At 37.8% G+C, this 17,893-nt stretch overlaps 1 protein-coding gene across 3 annotated transcripts in view; it reads left to right on the top strand.

The window, feature by feature from the left end:
* The first annotated feature begins 1,715 nt into the window (after window positions 1-1,715).
* The window catches only part of LOC149214569 (beta-phenylalanine coenzyme A ligase-like), a 134,613-nt gene continuing 118,435 nt past the window's right edge, over window positions 1,716-17,893 (top strand). For 2 of the 3 annotated variants that reach the window (XM_089392324.1, XM_089392322.1), the window contains exon 1: window positions 1,716-2,870. In XM_089392324.1, coding sequence (XP_089248450.1) covers window positions 1,758-2,870 — 1,113 coding nt within the window. In that variant the 5' untranslated portion in view covers window positions 1,716-1,757. The remainder of the gene's footprint in view (window positions 2,871-17,893) is intronic. The other variant, XM_089392323.1, reaches the window with a different exon arrangement.

The following is a 17,893-nucleotide window of genomic DNA, read 5'->3' as shown; positions in this document are numbered from 1 at the left end:
ATAGGCTGTATGAAAAAAGTGAAAGTCAAAATTAGAACTTCAAAAAAGTGAAAGTCAAAATTAGAACTTCAGTAGACATTTCTGAAAGTTTTAGAAGTGATATTGGGGTCAAGCAAGGTTGCCATTGTGTCCTACCCTTTTTGGTTTAGATATCAATAAGCTTGATGAGTGGTTAAATTCACAAGGGGGTGATGGTATCCATTTGGGCCAATTTGTTATAAGGCTTCTTTTGTATGCAGATGACCTTATTCTGATTGCTAAATCTACGCTAGGTTTGCAAGAGCACTTACTATCCCTTGAACATTTTTGTAAAAGGGCGGGGATGCAAGTCAATATTAGCAAAATGAAAGTAGGGTTTTCTCTAAAAAAATAAAACATAACCAACATAAATTCTACTCTGAAAGCAACATTTTGGAAGAAGTTGTGGATTACAAATACCTCAAAATTAACTTTGACAAAAAGCTAAGCTGGGATGGCTGTAGAAAGAAAATAACTTTTAGGAGTTGGAAAACATTTTATGCTTTTTAAAATAGGTGTGGAGAGGTAGAATTATGGGATTGGAAAACCACTCAAACTCTTTTTGGGCTTTTAGTGATTCCGGTGATTCTCTATGGTTGTGAACTGTGGGCCAACAATACATCTGACATGCAGTGGAAACAAATTGAGAAAATTCAAAAGCATTTGATTACAAACAAATTCAAAATTAAAAGTGCAATTCCTTATGCTATCTTGTTAAGTGAAACAGGGATTGTTCCTATTGAAGCAATTGCTATGGTGCGAGTCATAAGGTATTTAAAAAAAATTGAGCAAATGGAAGAGGGAAGATGGCCTAAGGTTGTCTTTAATGACATATTGTGCAAAAAAAAGAAGACTTGGATGCAACAAAATAACAAATGGTTTAGTAAATGGGGTATTTGCTTGAACACGTGTCCCATAAACAGTAAAGAGATAAAAACTTTTCTTATGGATAAGTTCGTACTTGGGATAAAGAGCTAGGGAGAAAGAAAAAATACTATATTGAAGTGTTTAATCCCACTCATAATCATCAACAAAAAACGTACATAGAGGCCAATATTTCTTGGAGAGCCAAAATTCTTATTGCTCAGTTAAGGACTAATTCTCATCAACTCCGTTGTGAAAAAGGGAGTTGGAAATTGCCAAAAGAAGTGTGGGAGGAAAGAGTATGTATTTTTTGTTCTTCCTTGAAAATGGAAATATAAGAGCACTTCATTTTGGAATGCGAGACCTTCAAAGACAACATGGAAAGTTATGCAGATACTCTGGCAGCTAGCTCTTGGGATAATCTATTTAGCAAGGGGTTTGTTGAGAAGCTGAGAGTGTTTATTGTGAGGCTCCACAGAAAAAAAAACCAATACATCAATTAGATGAAGAAGCAATCTGTTTCATAGACTATTTTTAGCATTGTGGACGTTAAAATAATTTCTTCCTTCTTCTTTCTTCTACATCATCATTGAGAAAAATCAACTTGGCAATTTAATAATGATGATTTTAATAATGATACATCATCATTGGGAAAAATCAACTTGGCAATTTAATAATGATAATTTTAATAATGATACATCATCATTGGGAAAAATCAACTTGGCATTTTTCAAACTTCCAAACACAAAGTACAACTCGTGTAATTTTTTAATTAACACTTGATATCCCAAATCCAATACCGTTCATTTTATACAAATATTTGACACCCGGAATCCAACATCTTCAATTTTATAAAATATTTCAGAAATATTCTCATGAACGCATGCACAACCTGCACGATCTTTCGAACAGCAAACATTCGCATCTCTGTTGATCCCGATTTTCACGCGACGATGAGTCTCGAGATCGATCCCGGTAGCGGATACTGCAATTCCAACTGCACGTACTACAGCAAGCGAAAACCAGTAAATTTTCCCCAAGACGAATACCTGGATATCCCCACCTTCATCTCTTCATGTCCCCACAGTGGCCGAATTGCTCTCATTGATTCTGCTACAGGGGAAACCATCACTTATCCCCATTTATGGCGGAGCGTGAGATCTCTGGCAGCCGGTTTAGCCGGCCTCGGGATCAGAAAATCTGATGTCATCCTCCTCCTCTCGCCCAATTCAATCCATTTCCCCATAATATGTTTAGCGATCATGTCCATCGGAGCCGTCGTTACAACCATTAATCCGCTAAATACGGCGGCCGAGATATCGAAGCAGGCGACAGATTCCGCCGCCGTTTTGGCCCTCGTCACGCCATCTTTGGTACACAAATTGGCGGCCACCCAGTTGCCGATGGTTCTCATTTCCTCTTCTTCTGAATTGCCCTCGCAAAATGGCCGATATTGCATCTCTACTCTGCAGAAGCTCATGCTTTCGAATCCTGCCGACGCCCCCTCTGTGAGAATCAGGCAAGACGATACCGCCACTCTGCTTTACTCTTCCGGGACTACTGGAACCAGCAAGGGGGTCATCTCCACGCACAGAAATCTCATTTCTCTGGTTTGTATATCTCTGGAGCGCTTGAGATTGCGTTGTGAATATTGTGGAACACGGAATGAAGAAAACTCATACCTGTGCACGGTACCCATGTTTCATATATATGGGCTCTCGGCATTTGGTTGTGGGTTGCTTGGAGCCGGAAGCACCGTTGTTGTTCTGTCTAAGTTTGATCCGGGGGCGATGCTTATGTCTGTTCAGAAGTACAGAGTAACCCATTTGCCCCTTGTGCCTCCCATTCTATTGGCTCTGATCAAGACAGATATTTCAAGTAAATATGATTTGAGTTCAATCAATACTGTTATATGTGGTGGAGCTACCCTGAGCAAAGAGTGCGAGGAGGAATTTGAAGCTCGGTTCCCCACAGTCACGCTATTTAAGGTACCGGTTTTGCCATCTATTTAATCTAAAGGATGTTTTTATATATTTGTTATAAATGCATAGCTAGCACATATAAAAATTCTGGTCTAAAGTTGCATATCTAGAATTCCACTATAAGTCAACCTTTTTTTCATACTCAAGATATCCATCTGGAAGCTTTAGATGGATTTCTTCTAGTGTTCATATTAAATGCATATGGGTTATGACCTGCCTGTGCTATAAGTTTAATGCTTCCCTGGTTACTATCTCCCTGTGCTATAAGTTCAATGCTTCCCCGACTACCCAAAGGTGCCATAACCACCTAATCAAATTATCTGGTGAAGTCTATAAGGTTTGAACCTTGATCAAGTGTATGGAATTCCCAGTTTAGCATTGCTAATTTCAACAACCTGAATTTGAATTTTAGCTAGATTGGAAATTTCTAAAATATTCCCAAAATCTGCAATTGAGATGAGGATGCCTGTCTCAAAACCACGGACTATTTTCAGTTGACTATTGTCCACAATCTTAAGAGATTGCTAGCACAATTTTTATAAAAATTATGTTAAATACAAGCTGTCTAAGCTGTCTAATCATGTAACGGGTTATGGAAGTTTGACACCATAAAAAGTTAAGAGTTCCCATTGTTCCAGATCTAGAATGCTAATTGAATTTTTAATAATATAGGTTGATTTATAATTAATAAGAATCACTAAGTGCATTGTTCAACCCTACATAGATTTTGGATCATAATAAAACTCTATTTATACTTGAAATTTCTGTTGAATAATATAAGTTGATTTAGAATTGATAAGAATCACTAAGTGCATTGTTCCAGCCCCTACACAGATTTTGGATCGTAATAGAACTCTATTTATAATTGAAATTTCTGTTGAATTCTATGACGAAAAAATGATTTACTTATTACAAGATTAACTTCTTCCTATTCAATGCACATAAACACGAAATGTAGGCTTCATATTTATTGCACCCAATACAGTTGGTATGTTCAGTGCACCATTAAACAAACAAGCCCCATATGTTCTTACATTCTGTTATCCTCCACAATATCCCAAGGCCGAGAATGGAGATCGAAGAAGGTAAGCTCAAACCACTTAGGGTTAAGTATCTAGCCCTGCTAAACCAGAGAGGGATCTCTCTATGAACTCACAACCAATGATGACTGGAGTGGGAAAATATGTTAGGCTAGATATGTTCAGCTCTAGAGTTTAAAGATTTTTTTGGTTTTGCTGGATTAGGAGTGAAAATCAGGGAATTAGGTCAAAGATCAAAGGTTTCAGTTGCAAGAGATATAAAGGAGCAGGGTAGGTATGTCTTTTGTGATACTTTGGGGTTTTGTCGATGTAGTGTATGGTGGAAAAGCAAAGATCAAAACGAGCATGGCAAGCATGAATTCATTTATCATAAGACAAGAGACATAAACATGGAGCTCCTAACAAAACAAAGCTTAAAACTCAGAATTCTGTTTAAAACCTCTTAGGAAAATCATTGAAAAGCATAGGCATGGAAAGAGAATGGAATTATCATTCATATAAAACTATAACAGAGGGAAAACATTATCACAAACTCACAACACAAGAATTCCAAAATAATAGCTGCAATTGTCCTTTGAATTTCTGCAAAAGTGATGAAGTACAAGCTCCAAGAGTTCTACTCACTGATGTCCAACCTGTTCTATGACTAAAAACTAGATACATATAGACCAAAACCATTTTCCCCTCCCTCAGGGTCGAATCCTTCAGTTTATGAATTGATTACATGAGGTGTTCAAACAAAACCCTAATGTCTAGGGAGGTTAAAACAAATCCTCCATTTAAACTTTGATTGAACTGCTCTCATAAATGAGGCCTAAGTTTACATGAAAACAATCTAACAAGCTTATTTACCCTTCATTACATCATAAGTACATCATAATTACATCATAAAAACTCGAATCTAGCTGATAAAACTAAGAAGTAGTAGTTTCAGGCAAAAGCGTAGAGAATTCAGGCAAAAGTGCAGCGTGCCAGGAGAAAGCGCAATGAAATTGTTGAATTGATTTTTGGAGGTCTTCCCGAGGTCCAAATCCTGATCTGAAAAGTGATAGAGATAGGTCTAGATGTCTGCTACATGATAGAATCTTCAAGAACTGAAAAATGTTGCTCCTAGCCCTTCAAAAGTTCATTCTCCCAGAGGTACTCCAAAAGTGCAGCGAGCTCTTCAAAAAGAGGGCAGAGAGGTGATTTTTGAGTAGTTTTTGGCATTTCCCACCTATTAGAACTCGCTGAAACTTTGCTCCCAAGGGCTAGAGGTGATGTACAAGTGATAAGGAATCTAAATATGCAAAACAAATATAATTTGGAGCTCCCCATCAAAAGCGCAATGTGGGTTTTCAACAAAAATAGGGCTCAAATATGGAGTGATATCTCTCTAACCATAAGGATTTTTGGAACACTGACAGAGGTTTTTGTAGATAAGGAGGTTGTGAAGAAAAACCTTTCTCATTTTTTGGAAATTCATTTTCATTTGCTTCGAATCCGTGCCACAAAATCATGGCTAAAACAGGTAATTAACTTGAAAAATTTTGATTTTCTGACATAGGCCTCCAGAAGGTTGCATATCTCCCAATCTATGATATTTGTGTAAAAATTGAAAGAGGTTTTGTTCCTTGGTCTATGATTGACAAAACCTCTTTCACTGTCAAGTTCATCTCCATTTGGTGAGAAACATACTTTAAAGCAAAACTATCTTATGTGCAACAAATGATTTTTTAATGTCCCTTTGACATAGTGGAGGAGATGGTTCACTTTCTTGATCTTTATGCCTCTTGAGATCTTTTGTCCTTGGACTCCTTTATGCTTCCTTTGATCAGTGGTTGTGGTCTTTGGATCCATTGTGAAACCCTTGCTCACTAGGATGCGAAATTAGGGTTTAGTTTAGGAAAACAACGATTTGGGGGCAGTTTTAGGAATGAAGGGAGATGAAGGGTTTTGAGGGTGTCTAAATTCTTGGGAAAATTTAGTGGAGTAGAGATAAATGTTAGGGAGTGTAGGGAGGTGGAATATTAGGGAATGAGTGAGGGGAAGGGGTCCAAAAGGGCAAAATACAGGCCTAACCTAGGAAAGTGTAGTCTAGGCTAGGGTTTGTTGGAAAATGATGAAATTGAGGGATAGGAATGAGGGGAAGTGTTTAGGAAGGTGTATAACAGGTGGGGGAAGGTGAGTGAGCGCTCTTTGCTAATGAAATGAGTGAGAGAAATGAATTGTGATGGTCTTTTATAGCTTGTGGAAGTCAATTTATTCATAGTGGTGGGGTGGCCCACCATATGTTTTTCACTTTTGCTTTGAAAACTATGAATCTTTATACAAATTTGGAACATTAGAACTTATTAGATCATATTTGCAATAAATTACACTTTGAAACAAAAACCTTTGAGCAAATTCACTATTACTACTCCTTCATTTGTCAGATTTATGAATAAAATGATAGATTTTGATGACCTTGACCCTAATGACCTAATGGTGACACTGAGATGAATGAGGACCATGATGATATGACTGAGATGATGATGATGACCTTTCAGTGATGGCACATCCAACTGAGTGATGGCAATGATCGGAACATGAAATTTTTTGAAAGGAACAATAAAAGAGCTAGACACACTAGCCATTGACCAAATTTTTATTTTGAAAACCTAATGAAATGATAAAAATTTGATTTGAGACCCTAACAAAAACCTTGTAAGAACATATTTGATCACTGGTGATTGGCATGACTGATAGACACTAACATTGGCTCCAGCTGGGGATGGCATCTCCTTTAGGAGGTGTCAAGAACACAGTAGATCAGGTAACCTTATCCATCGCGCATGGAGTCAAAAATAAAAATTTAAACTCAAAACTGTAAACTGACTGACTAAACTTAAGAAAAACTAAAACCGACTTGACTTAACTAAAGAACTTCACTATTGACCGAACTTACTTATGGCAGCAAACCATCGAGATCTTAGGGCCTTTACCTCGGGCTTTAAATCCTAATGATAACCGCCCACCTGCTAAAGATATATATATACAATCATGTGTAATGATCCCTCGAGTGTAACCAATCCAGCAAATGTCTACTTACTTGAATCCTGCTCACACTTTCCTTGAGCACGCAGAAGAGAAAAGAAAGTGGCAACTCAACTTTTCCACTAGATCCAATACATGTATTGACGAACTTGGCAAATTCTTCCTCTACTAATGACTGCAGTAAAGTCACTAGACGATCATGGAAAGCATGCAACATAAGATCTTCTGGATGATTAAAAGCAATAAAACAAACCTTATTCCACAACGCTGGTTTGTCTATATGTTGAAACTGATTCCCATCAAACGGAATGAGAGCAAATTGTTTTTCATTCTCATCATCCACAATAGATAAGGGCTCTGAACTTTCTTGAATTTCATCAAACACAACAACAAGATCATATGTAATAAAGATGTCTTCATCATTAACTAGATCACATAGAAGTTTGCATGGTCACTTCAACTCATCATTAGAATCATGAAATAAAACTTGGCTTTCATCATTCAAATCTGATTGATCTTTAATCATGGAAGAAATATTGTCTGTTGGAGATGTTCTTGTGGATCATAAGACTGCTGCAAATCAACAAATGATTCTTCAATGATATGCTCAACTACTTTTGCCTGATGATTGGTAAGAGGAATTTGTTCAACAAGCACAGTGCTACTGTGTACACTCACAAGATCTAAAATAACTTGTTCTTTTTCACTATTCTCCTCTTTTTAATTAGATTCACGCTGCTGAATTTCTTCTTTAGCATCTCGCTGATCAGTGTGTTGTGTTGTTGCCAGAATTGTTACCTGTGGGGAATCTTTATGAGCATCTATACAACATTCATCATCTGTTTCTCCATCAATCAAAGAGGAGGCTACTATGTGCTGAGTATGATTAGCTTCTTCAGATTGCTGTTGGAAAGAAAATTTATAAAGGGCCTCTATGATCTCATAATCTAGACATTCTTCATTACCAAAAGTCTTTTCAAGGTATTGAATGAAGTTTTCACAGGAATCACAACAATTTTCAAACAACAAGAATGAATGATGAGATTTTCTATAAAACTCAAAGAATGTTGTGTGAAATTCTTTAAGAGAGAATAAGCTACCTGGCTTCAATCCTTAATACCATGATCTTGCTTTTCCTTCCAGGGTAGACATAAACATTTTCATCAAACAATCCTCATGAAACTTAATCCCGGGCTTATGTATATGCCAATGAAATTTTATTAGATGCAGAATAGCCTCATCCTCGTTTCCATCTATGAATTGGGTCAAATTAGTTTGCTAATCTATGCAAGGAATATGATTCAAAAAACCAGGAATATGAGCACGATTCATAGGAGCATACCTTCAAGCAGTTGAATCCATTTTGAAAACAATTAAGTCACTAAGAAGTTCTTCAAACTACTAGTTTTTGAACAATGGATTTGCCACGAAAATTCTAAACCTTTGGATTTTTTGACACTAGAGTCGCCAAGTGAAAGATGCACAACCTTCATATGTGTCTCACTGTTGTCCACCATCAACAATCAGAGCTGATCTTTGTCGTTCTTTCCAAGGGAAAATATGATCTTGTGTTCCCTGGCAACGACCCCAAAATGTTATCCTCCACAATATCCCAAGGCTGAGGATGAAGATCGAAGGATGTAACCTCAAACTACTTGGGGTTCAGTAGCTAGCCCTGCTAAACCAGAGTGGGATCTCTCTATGAACTCACAACCAATGATGACTTGAGTGGGAAAAGATGTTAGGCTAGATATGTTTAGCCCTAGAGTTTAAAGATTTTTTGGGTTTTGCTGGATCAGGAGTGAAAATCAGGGAACTAGGTCAAAGATCAAAGGTATCAGTTGCAAGAGATAGAAAGGAGCAGGGTAGGTATGCCTTTGTGATACTTTGGGGTTTTGTCGATGTAGTGTAGGGTGGAAAAGCAAAGATCAAAATGAGCATGGCAAGCATGAATTCATTTATCAGAAGACAAGAGACATAAACATGAAGTTCCTAACAAAACAAAGCTTAAAACTAAGAATTCTGTTTAAAACCTCTTAGGAAAATCATTGAAAAGCATAGGCATGGAAAGAGAATGGAATTATCATTCATATAAAACCATAACAGAGAGAAAACGTTATCACAAACTTACAACACAAGAATTCCAGAATAATAGCTGCAACTGTCCTTTGAATTTATGCAAAAGTGATGAAGTACAAGCTCCAAGAGTTCTACTCACTGATGTCCAACCTGTTCTATGACTGAAAACTAGATACATATAGACCAAAACCATTTTCCCCTCTCTCAAGTTTGAATCCTCCAGTTTAAGAACTGATTACATGAGGTGTTCAAACAAAACCCTAATGTTTAGGGAGGCTAAAAAAAATCCTCCATTTAAACTTTGACTGAATTGCTCTCCTAAATGAGGCCTAAGTTTACATGAAAACAACCTAGCAAGCTTATTTACCCTTCATTACATCATAATTACATCAAAGACAAGTAATTACATCATAAAAACTCGAATCTAGCTGATAAAACTGATAATAGTAGTTTCGGGGAAAAGCGCAACTAATTCACGCAAAACCGCAATGTGCTAGGAGAAAGCGCAACGAAATTGGTAGAATTGATTTTTGGAGGCCTTCCTGAGGTCCAAATCTTGATCTGAAAAGTGTTGGAGATAGGTCTGGATGTCTTCTACATGATAAAATCTTCAAAAATTGAAAAAGGTTGTTTCTAGCCCTTCAAAACTTCATTCTCCTAGAGGTACTCCAAAAGCGCAGCGAGTTTTTCAAAAAGATGGTAGAGAGGTGATTTTTTTGTAGTTTTTGGCATTTTCCACCTTCCAAAACCTACTGAAATTTTGCTCCCAAGGGTTAGGGGTGATGTACAAGTGTAAGGAATCTAAATATGCAAACCAAATGTCATTTGGAGCTCCCCATAAAAAGCGCAACATGGGGCACGCTGCGTTTTGGGACAAAAAACTATGTAAAATTTCTGGGTTTTCTACAAACATGAGGCTCAAAGATGGAGTGCTACCTCTCTAACCATAAGAATTTTTGGAAAGCTGAGAGCGGTTTTTGTAGATAAGGATATTGTGAAGAAAAACCTTTCTCATTTTTTGGAAATTCATTTTCATTTGCTCGAAACCCTTGCCACAAAATCATGACTAAAATAGGGAATTAACTTGAAAAATTTTGATTTTCAGACATAGGCCTCCAAGAAGGTTGCATATCTCCCAATATATGATACTTGTGTAAAACCTGAAGGAGGTTTTTGTTCCTTGGTCTATGATTGACAAAAACCTCTTTCACTTTTGTCAAGTTCATCTCCATTTGGTCAGAAACATACTTTGAAGCAAAACTATCCCTATGTGTAGCAAATGAATTTTTTAATGTCCCTTTGACCTAGTGGAGGAGATGGCTCACTCTCTTGCTCTTTATGCCTCTTGAGATCTCTTGTCCTTGGACTCCTTTATGCTTCCTCTGATCAGTGGTTGTGGTCTTTGGATCCATTGTGAAACCCTAGCTCACTAGGAAGGGAAATTAGGGTTTAGTTTAGGAAAACAGGGGTTTTGGGGCAGTTTTAGGAATGGAGGGAGATGAAGGGTTTTGAGGGTGTCTAAATTCTTGGGAAAATTTAGGGGGGTAGAGATAAATGTTAGGGAGTTTAGGGAGGTGGAATTTTAGGGAATGAGTGAGGGGAAGGGGCCCAAAAGGGCAAAACACAGGCCTAGCCTAGGAAAGTATAGTTTAGGCTAGGGTTTGGTGTAAAAGGATGAAATTGAGGGATAGGAATGAGGGGAAGTGTTTAGGAAGGTGTATAACAGGTGGGGGAAGGTGAGTGAGTGCTCTTTGCTAATGAAATGAGTGAGAGAAATGAATTGTGATGGTCTTTTATAGCTTGTGGAAGTTAATTTCTTCGTAGTGGTGGGGTGGCCCACCATATGTTTTTCACTTTTGCTTTGAAAACTATGAAGCTTTATGCAACTTTGGAACATTAGAACTTATTACATCATATTTGCAATAAATTACACTTTGAAACAAAAACCTTTGAGTAAATTCACTTTTACTACTTCATTTGTCGGATTTATGAATAAAATGATAGATTTTGACGACTTTGACCCTAATGACCTAATGGTGACACTGACCTGAATGAGGACCATGATGATATGACTGAGATGATGATGGTGACCTTTCAATGATGGCACATCCAACTGATTGATGGCAATGACCGGAACATGAAATTTTTTGAAAGGAGCAGTAAAAGACCTAGACAAACTAGCCAGTGAGCAAATTTTTATTTTGAAAACCTAATGAAATGATAAAAAATTGATTTGAGACCCTAACAAAAACCTTGTAAGAGCAAATTTGATCATTGGTGACTGGCAGAACTGACAAACACTAACATTGGTTCCAGCTGGGGATGATAGCTCCTTTAGGAGGTGTTAAGAACACTGTAGATCAGGTAGCATTATCCATTGGGCATGGAGTCAAAAATAAAAATTTAAACTCAAAACTATAAATTGACTGACAAAACTTAAGAAAAACTGAAACCGACTTGACTTAACTCAAAAACTTGACTACTGACTGAACTTACTTATGGCAGCAGACCATCGAGATCTTAGGGCCTTCACCTTGAACTTTAAACCCTGATGATAACCGCCCACTTGCTGAAGATATCTATATACAATCATGTGTAATGTCCCTCCAGTGTAACCAATCCAGCAAATGGCTACTTACTTGAATCCTGCTCACATTTTCTTTGAGCAGGTAGAAGAGAAAAGAAAGTTGCAACTAAAATTTTCCACTGGATCTAATACATGTATTGACAAACTTGGCAAATTCTTCCTCTACTGATGACTGCAATAAACTCACTAGAGGATCATGGAAAGCATACAACATAAGATCTTTTGGATGGTTAAAAGCAGTAAAACAAACCTTATTCCACAATGCTGGTTTGTCTATATGTTGAAATTGATTCCCATCAAATGGAATGAGAGAAAACTGTTTTTCATTCTCATCATCCACAATAGATAAGGGCTCTGAATTTTCTTGAATTTCATCAAACACAACAACAAGATCATATGCAACAAGGATGTCTTCATCATTAACTAGATCACATAGAAGTTGGCAAGGTCGCTGCAACTGATCATTAGAATCATGAAATAAAACTTGGTTGTCATCATTCAAATCTGATTGATCTTTAATCATGGAAGAAAATACGGTCTGTTGGAGATGTTCTTGTGGATTATAAGACTGCTGCAAATCAACAAATGATTCTTCAATGATATGCTCAATTACTTTTACCTGATGATTGGCAAGAGGACTTTGTTCAACAACCACAGTGCTAATGTGTACACCCACAGGATCTAAAATAACCTGTTCTTTTTCATTATTCTCCTCTTCTTGATTAGTTTCAGGTTGCTGAATTTCTTCCTTAGCTTGTAGTTGATCAGTGTGTTGTGTTGCTGCCAGAATTGTTTCCTGTGGGGAATCTTTATGAACATCTATACAATATTCATCATCTGTTTTTTCATCAATCAAAGAGGAGGCTATTGTGTGTTGAGTATGATCTCGTGTATCAAAGTGATTAGCTTATTCAGATTGCTGTTGGAAAGAAAATTCATAAAGGGCCTCTATGATCTCATAATCTAGACATTATTCATCACCAAAAGTCTTTTCAAGGTATTGAATGAAGTTTTTAGAGGATTCAAAACAATCTTTGGACAACAAGAATGAATGATGAGATTTTCCATAAAACTCAAAGAATGTTGTGTGGAATTATTTAAGAAAGAATAAGCTACCTGGCTTCAATCCTTCATACCATGATCTTGCTTTTTCTTCTAGGGTAGCCATAAACATTTTCATCAAACAATCCTCATGAAACCTAATCCCGAGCTTATGTATATGCCAATGAAGTTTTATTAGATGTAGAATAGCCTCATCGTCGTTTCCATCTATGAATTTGGGCAAATTAGTTTGCCAATCTATCCAAGGAATACGACCGAAAAACCAGGAATATGAGCACGATTCATAGGAGAATACCTTCGAGCACTTGAATCCATCTTGAAAACAGTGAAGTCACCAAGAATTTCTTCAAACTACCAGTTTTTCAACAATGGAGTCGCCATGAAAATTCTAAACCTTTGGATTTTTCGACATATGATGCACAACCTTCATATGTGTTTGACAGCGGTCCACCATCAGCAATCAGAGCTGATCTTTGTTGTTCTTTCCCAGGGAAAATATGATCTTGCGTTCCCTGGCAACGACGCCAAAATGTTATCCTCCACAATATCCCAAGTCTGAGAATGGAGATCGAAGGAGGTAACCTCAAACCACTTAAGGTTCAGCAGCTAGCCCTTCTAAACCAGAGAAGGATCTCTCTATGAACTCATAGCCAATGATCACTGGAGTGGGACAAGATGTTAGGCTAGATATGTTCAGCTCTAGAGTTTAAAGATTTTTTGGGTTTTGTTGGATCAGGAGTGAAAATCAGGGAACTAGGTCAAAGATCAAAGATTTCAGTTGCAAGAGATATAAAGGAGAAGGGTAGGTATGCCTTTGTGATACTTTGGGGTTTTGTCGATGTAGTGTAGGGTGGAAAAGCAAAGATCAAAACGATCATGGCAAGCATGAATTCATTTATCAGAAGACAAGAGACATAAACATGAAGTTCCTAACAAAACAGAGCTTAAAACTAAGAATTCTGTTTAAAACCTCATAGGAAAATCATTGAAAAGCATAGGCATGGAAAGAGAATGAAATTATCATTTATATAAAACTATAACAGAGAGAAAACATTATCACAAACTCACAACACAAGAATTCCTGAATGATCGCTGCAACTTTCCTTTGAATTTTTGCAAAAGTGATGAAGTACAAGCTCCAAGAGTTCTACTTACTCATGTCCAACCTGTTCTATAACTGAAAACTAGATACATATAGACCAAAACCATTTTCCCCTCTCTCAGGGGCGAATCCTTCAGTTTAGGAACTGATCACATAAGGTGTTCAAACAAAACCCTAATGTCTAGGGAGGTTAAAACAAATCCCCCATTTAAACTTTGACTGAACTGCTCTCATATATGATGCCTAAGTTTACATGAAAACAACCTAACAAGCTTATTTACCCTTCATTACATCATAATTACATCAAAGACAAGTAATTACATCATAAAAACTCGAATCTAGCTAATAAAATTGAGAAACAATAGTTTCAGGCAAAAGCACAACAAATTTAGGCAAAAGTGCAGCGTGCCAGGAGAAAGTGCGACGAAATTGGTAGAATTGATTTTTGGAGGCCTTCGCAAGGTTCAAATCATGATCTGAAAAGTGCTGGAGATAGGTCTGGATGTCTGCTACATGATAGAATCTTCAAGAACTGAAAAATGTTGCTCTCAGCTCTTCAAAACTTCATTCTCCGAGAGGTACTCCAAAAGCGCACCGAGCTCTTCAAAAAGAGGGCAGAGAGGTGATTTTTGAGTAGTTTTTGGCATTTTCCACCTACTAGGACCTGCTGAAATTTCCTTCCAAGGGCTAGGGGTGATGTACAAGTGATAAGTAATCTAAATATGCAAACCAAATGTGATCCAGGTGGATCTTTGGGAACACACACAGGACAAGGAGGACTCAGGGATGCTCAAAAATCAAAGTCATCTGAATGACTTTGACTCAAGACCAGATCGTAGATCTCGTCTTCCTGATCGTGGTGGTGCGAACGGTTCGTCAAACCCAATTCGTATGCAAAAGATAGAGCTCTTCAAAGTTTGACATGACAAGGGAAAAAGTGAGGCCCACAGTGTGCCACATGGCATCCCCATCAGCGCATGGGACCCACATGGCAACTCATCAGCCATTGACGCATGGCAGCCCGTCATTGGCCTCCTAAACCTACACAAGCAATAAAAATCATTTTTTGGTTAAAAAACCATATAACAAAAATTGTTTAATATAGTTATTAACTTAACTATATAAAACAAAGTTATATAACTCACATTATAAAATCAAAATCCATATATTAAACAAAACACACCATATATATGAATATGGTTATGGTCACCAAAACTTACGGTACAATGGAGTATAAAAAGAAAAGTCACGTGTATGGAGTCAAACCTACGTGGCTGAGTTTAATCATATGGTGGTTATATAAAAGTTAAAAATATTAGAACAAACTCCAAAAAGCTGCAAACAAACCTACCAAAGTCACGTCGACGGTTATGTCACGTGATATTAAAAGGGTATGGGTTTGACTTGTTATATAGTATGGTTTCTAAACAATACAAACCATATTAAATTAAACTTTGTTTTTTGAAACAAAAAAACAAACAAACATGTAGTTGGTTGCAACAGACTTATGATATTTGTGGAGAGTGGGATTTGACCACACAACCTCCTACACACTAAATTAACCATTTACCAACTATGCCAAATAGATTTCTTGGTAACTCCACCAGTGAAATTATTTAAGAACTCATTTTTTGCCAGAGTTGGAAGGAGAAGGATTGCACTGATTTCGAGACAGGAGTGGGCACACAAATCGAGGAAATTTAATAAATTTTTAATGCAGGAACCATGAATTTTGCAGGAGGGCAAAATTTTCAAGTTCCCAGAAATTGACAAATTTTATATGGATTTTACACCCCGTCGCCACGAACACGATGGTGCTATCTGTTTTTCAATCTGAGTTTTGCATTTTCCAGTCATTTCCAGAGTGCATGCAGAACCATGATTTCAGCAAAAACAGGGAGCGGACCCATGAGCCATGAAATTTCCCCACGGAGGTAAAATTTCACTTTGTCAGAATATGGTCAAGTTTATACTTGTTTTTCATGGTTTTCCGCATGGATCCTAATGGTGAAATCAGATTTGACATCTAAGCAACAAATTTTCAGTTCATCCCTGAAACAGAATCTTTGAGGAATCCCGAGGGAATCTAAAAGATTCCTTGAGCTCCGAATTTTCAACTTCTTAGAATTCGGATTTTGGACAGTCGATTCAACACTACTCGACACCACAAATCTGATGGTGTATTCAGATTTGTCTTTCTCTCATTTCTTCTTTCAGTCACTTTTCTAAGTGCTAGTGCAGATGTCCATCTTCATGTGCGAACAGTCTTCTTCTTGCGATCGATGTTGTGAGATCGATGTTTCAACAAGCTTCAGCACTTTGACAGCCTTTGCTTCAGATGGCCCTTGGTGGTGAGGTATATGATGTGTTCATGTACTTCTTCTTTCTGCATTATGTTGTACAGATCCATGATTGATGTTGATGCAGGATCTTGTTTATTACATGTTGTCATGATTCCTTGCTTGATTTGATGCAGAATCTTTCTATGTGATGTACTTTTTGTTATAATTCTTTATGTTATGCTTTGAGATCCCTTGTTGTTTGTTGTTGGGATACTCTTGTTGTCGTCATGCATGTGTTTTTCTTTGACATCCCTTTTGTGTCATGTTTGCGGGATGCGCATCATGCTTGTTTTTGTGTCATATTGATAGGAGTCTTTTGATTGAGAGTTCTAGTTGTGGAACATCTCTTAGAGCCACTCCTGCGTGAGGGCATTCTTCCTTGTATGATCGAGACATCATCTCTGTGTACATCACCTCATTGACAACACATAATGCAGCGGCCTAGACCATCTTGACACTGGGGCCCGGAGACGTAGTCCCTTTTGGACGAACTCCGTTATCAACGACTTTTGTTTTCATGTGCTGATGATTGTTATGTTCCTCTTCTTTACAATATGCAGATGTATTCATTAATGTTCTTTTAAAAGCAATTTTAACACATCACGAAAGTAAAAGGTCTTGGAAGGGTCCTTCTTCACACCTGGACTTGGATCAAGTGGTATCAGAGCGGTCTTTACGTGTATGTGAATTGCAGTGTGAACAATGGAACCTGCAGCGATAGAGAATGAAAGAGCAATGTACGAGACCATGGTCAACATTTCCAAGAGAGTGGAAATCGTGTATGAAACTCTATAGAAAGAGACAGAGGAAAAGGAGCGATTGCAGCTTCAGTTGCAAGCCACAGAAGAGGCCATGGAAGAACTGAAGCAAAACAAACATAATCTTCAAACAGAGAACAATGAATTGAAGATGCATCTACGTGAAGAGAAGGAGGAGAAACAAAGTTTGCTACAACAACGGCATGCAAAGGACGAGGCCTTTGGAAAAGCTGCAGTGTGACTCGTGAGGTAAAAAGTAGTTCTCCATCTTCATGTATGGTTGCTGATGATGATTTTGCTGTGTTTGAAAATCACACCACAGGAATTGGCTCCAAACTGCTGAAGAAAATGGGATATGAAGGAAAATGCTTGGGCGTTAATGGCCAAGGCATTGTCAATCCCATCAAAGTAGAGGAATTACCCCATCAAGCAGGACTTGGGTATGTCAGGAAAGAAGTTGGGGAATGCGCTGAGACAGTTAGCGAACCACCAATGATGAATGATGAGCAGCCCTCATCAGTTCTTTCCAAATCGAAAGAGAAGGTAAAAGATGTTGATTTCCTTTTGATTTCATCTTCTCATAGTATGATGTCTGTTGGAGACTTGGAGATCCCAATTACAGGGACAAACATGAGGCTCCTTGCAAAGACAAGGCACGAGGAGAAAGAGCTTGGTGCTAACAACCAAGGCATCACTCAACCTTTGGAGGTTGTGCATGAGCATTGATTTGCAGGATTGAGATACACTAAAGGAGAGTGCTCAAAGGTGTCAGAGTCGTCCGAGACATCGTCGAGGAAAGAGAATGATAGGAAAACATCCCCATCATCCCATGGCAGTTTCCATCACAGGGAGAGAGCTGAGGCAAGCTCTCATCGCCATGCTGACATCAGAAACAACAAAGGAAGGTATAATCACTTTCGATCTTCGAATGTTCATTTTGATTATGATCATGTTTTTAATAATGAACGAAGATCAAGGCATCGAAAAACATGTACTTTTTGTGGTTTACCTAACCATACCTTTTCCAAGTGTTGGAAAAGAATA

Source organism: Pinus tabuliformis, chromosome 1_1, assembly GCF_031772625.1.
Source record: "Pinus tabuliformis cultivar Carrire ecotype Pingquan chromosome 1_1, CPIR1, whole genome shotgun sequence".
Lineage (NCBI taxonomy): Eukaryota > Viridiplantae > Streptophyta > Pinopsida > Pinales > Pinaceae > Pinus > Pinus tabuliformis.
Note: the sequence above shows the minus strand (reverse complement) of the source record. Positions and strands in the feature narration are given on the sequence as shown.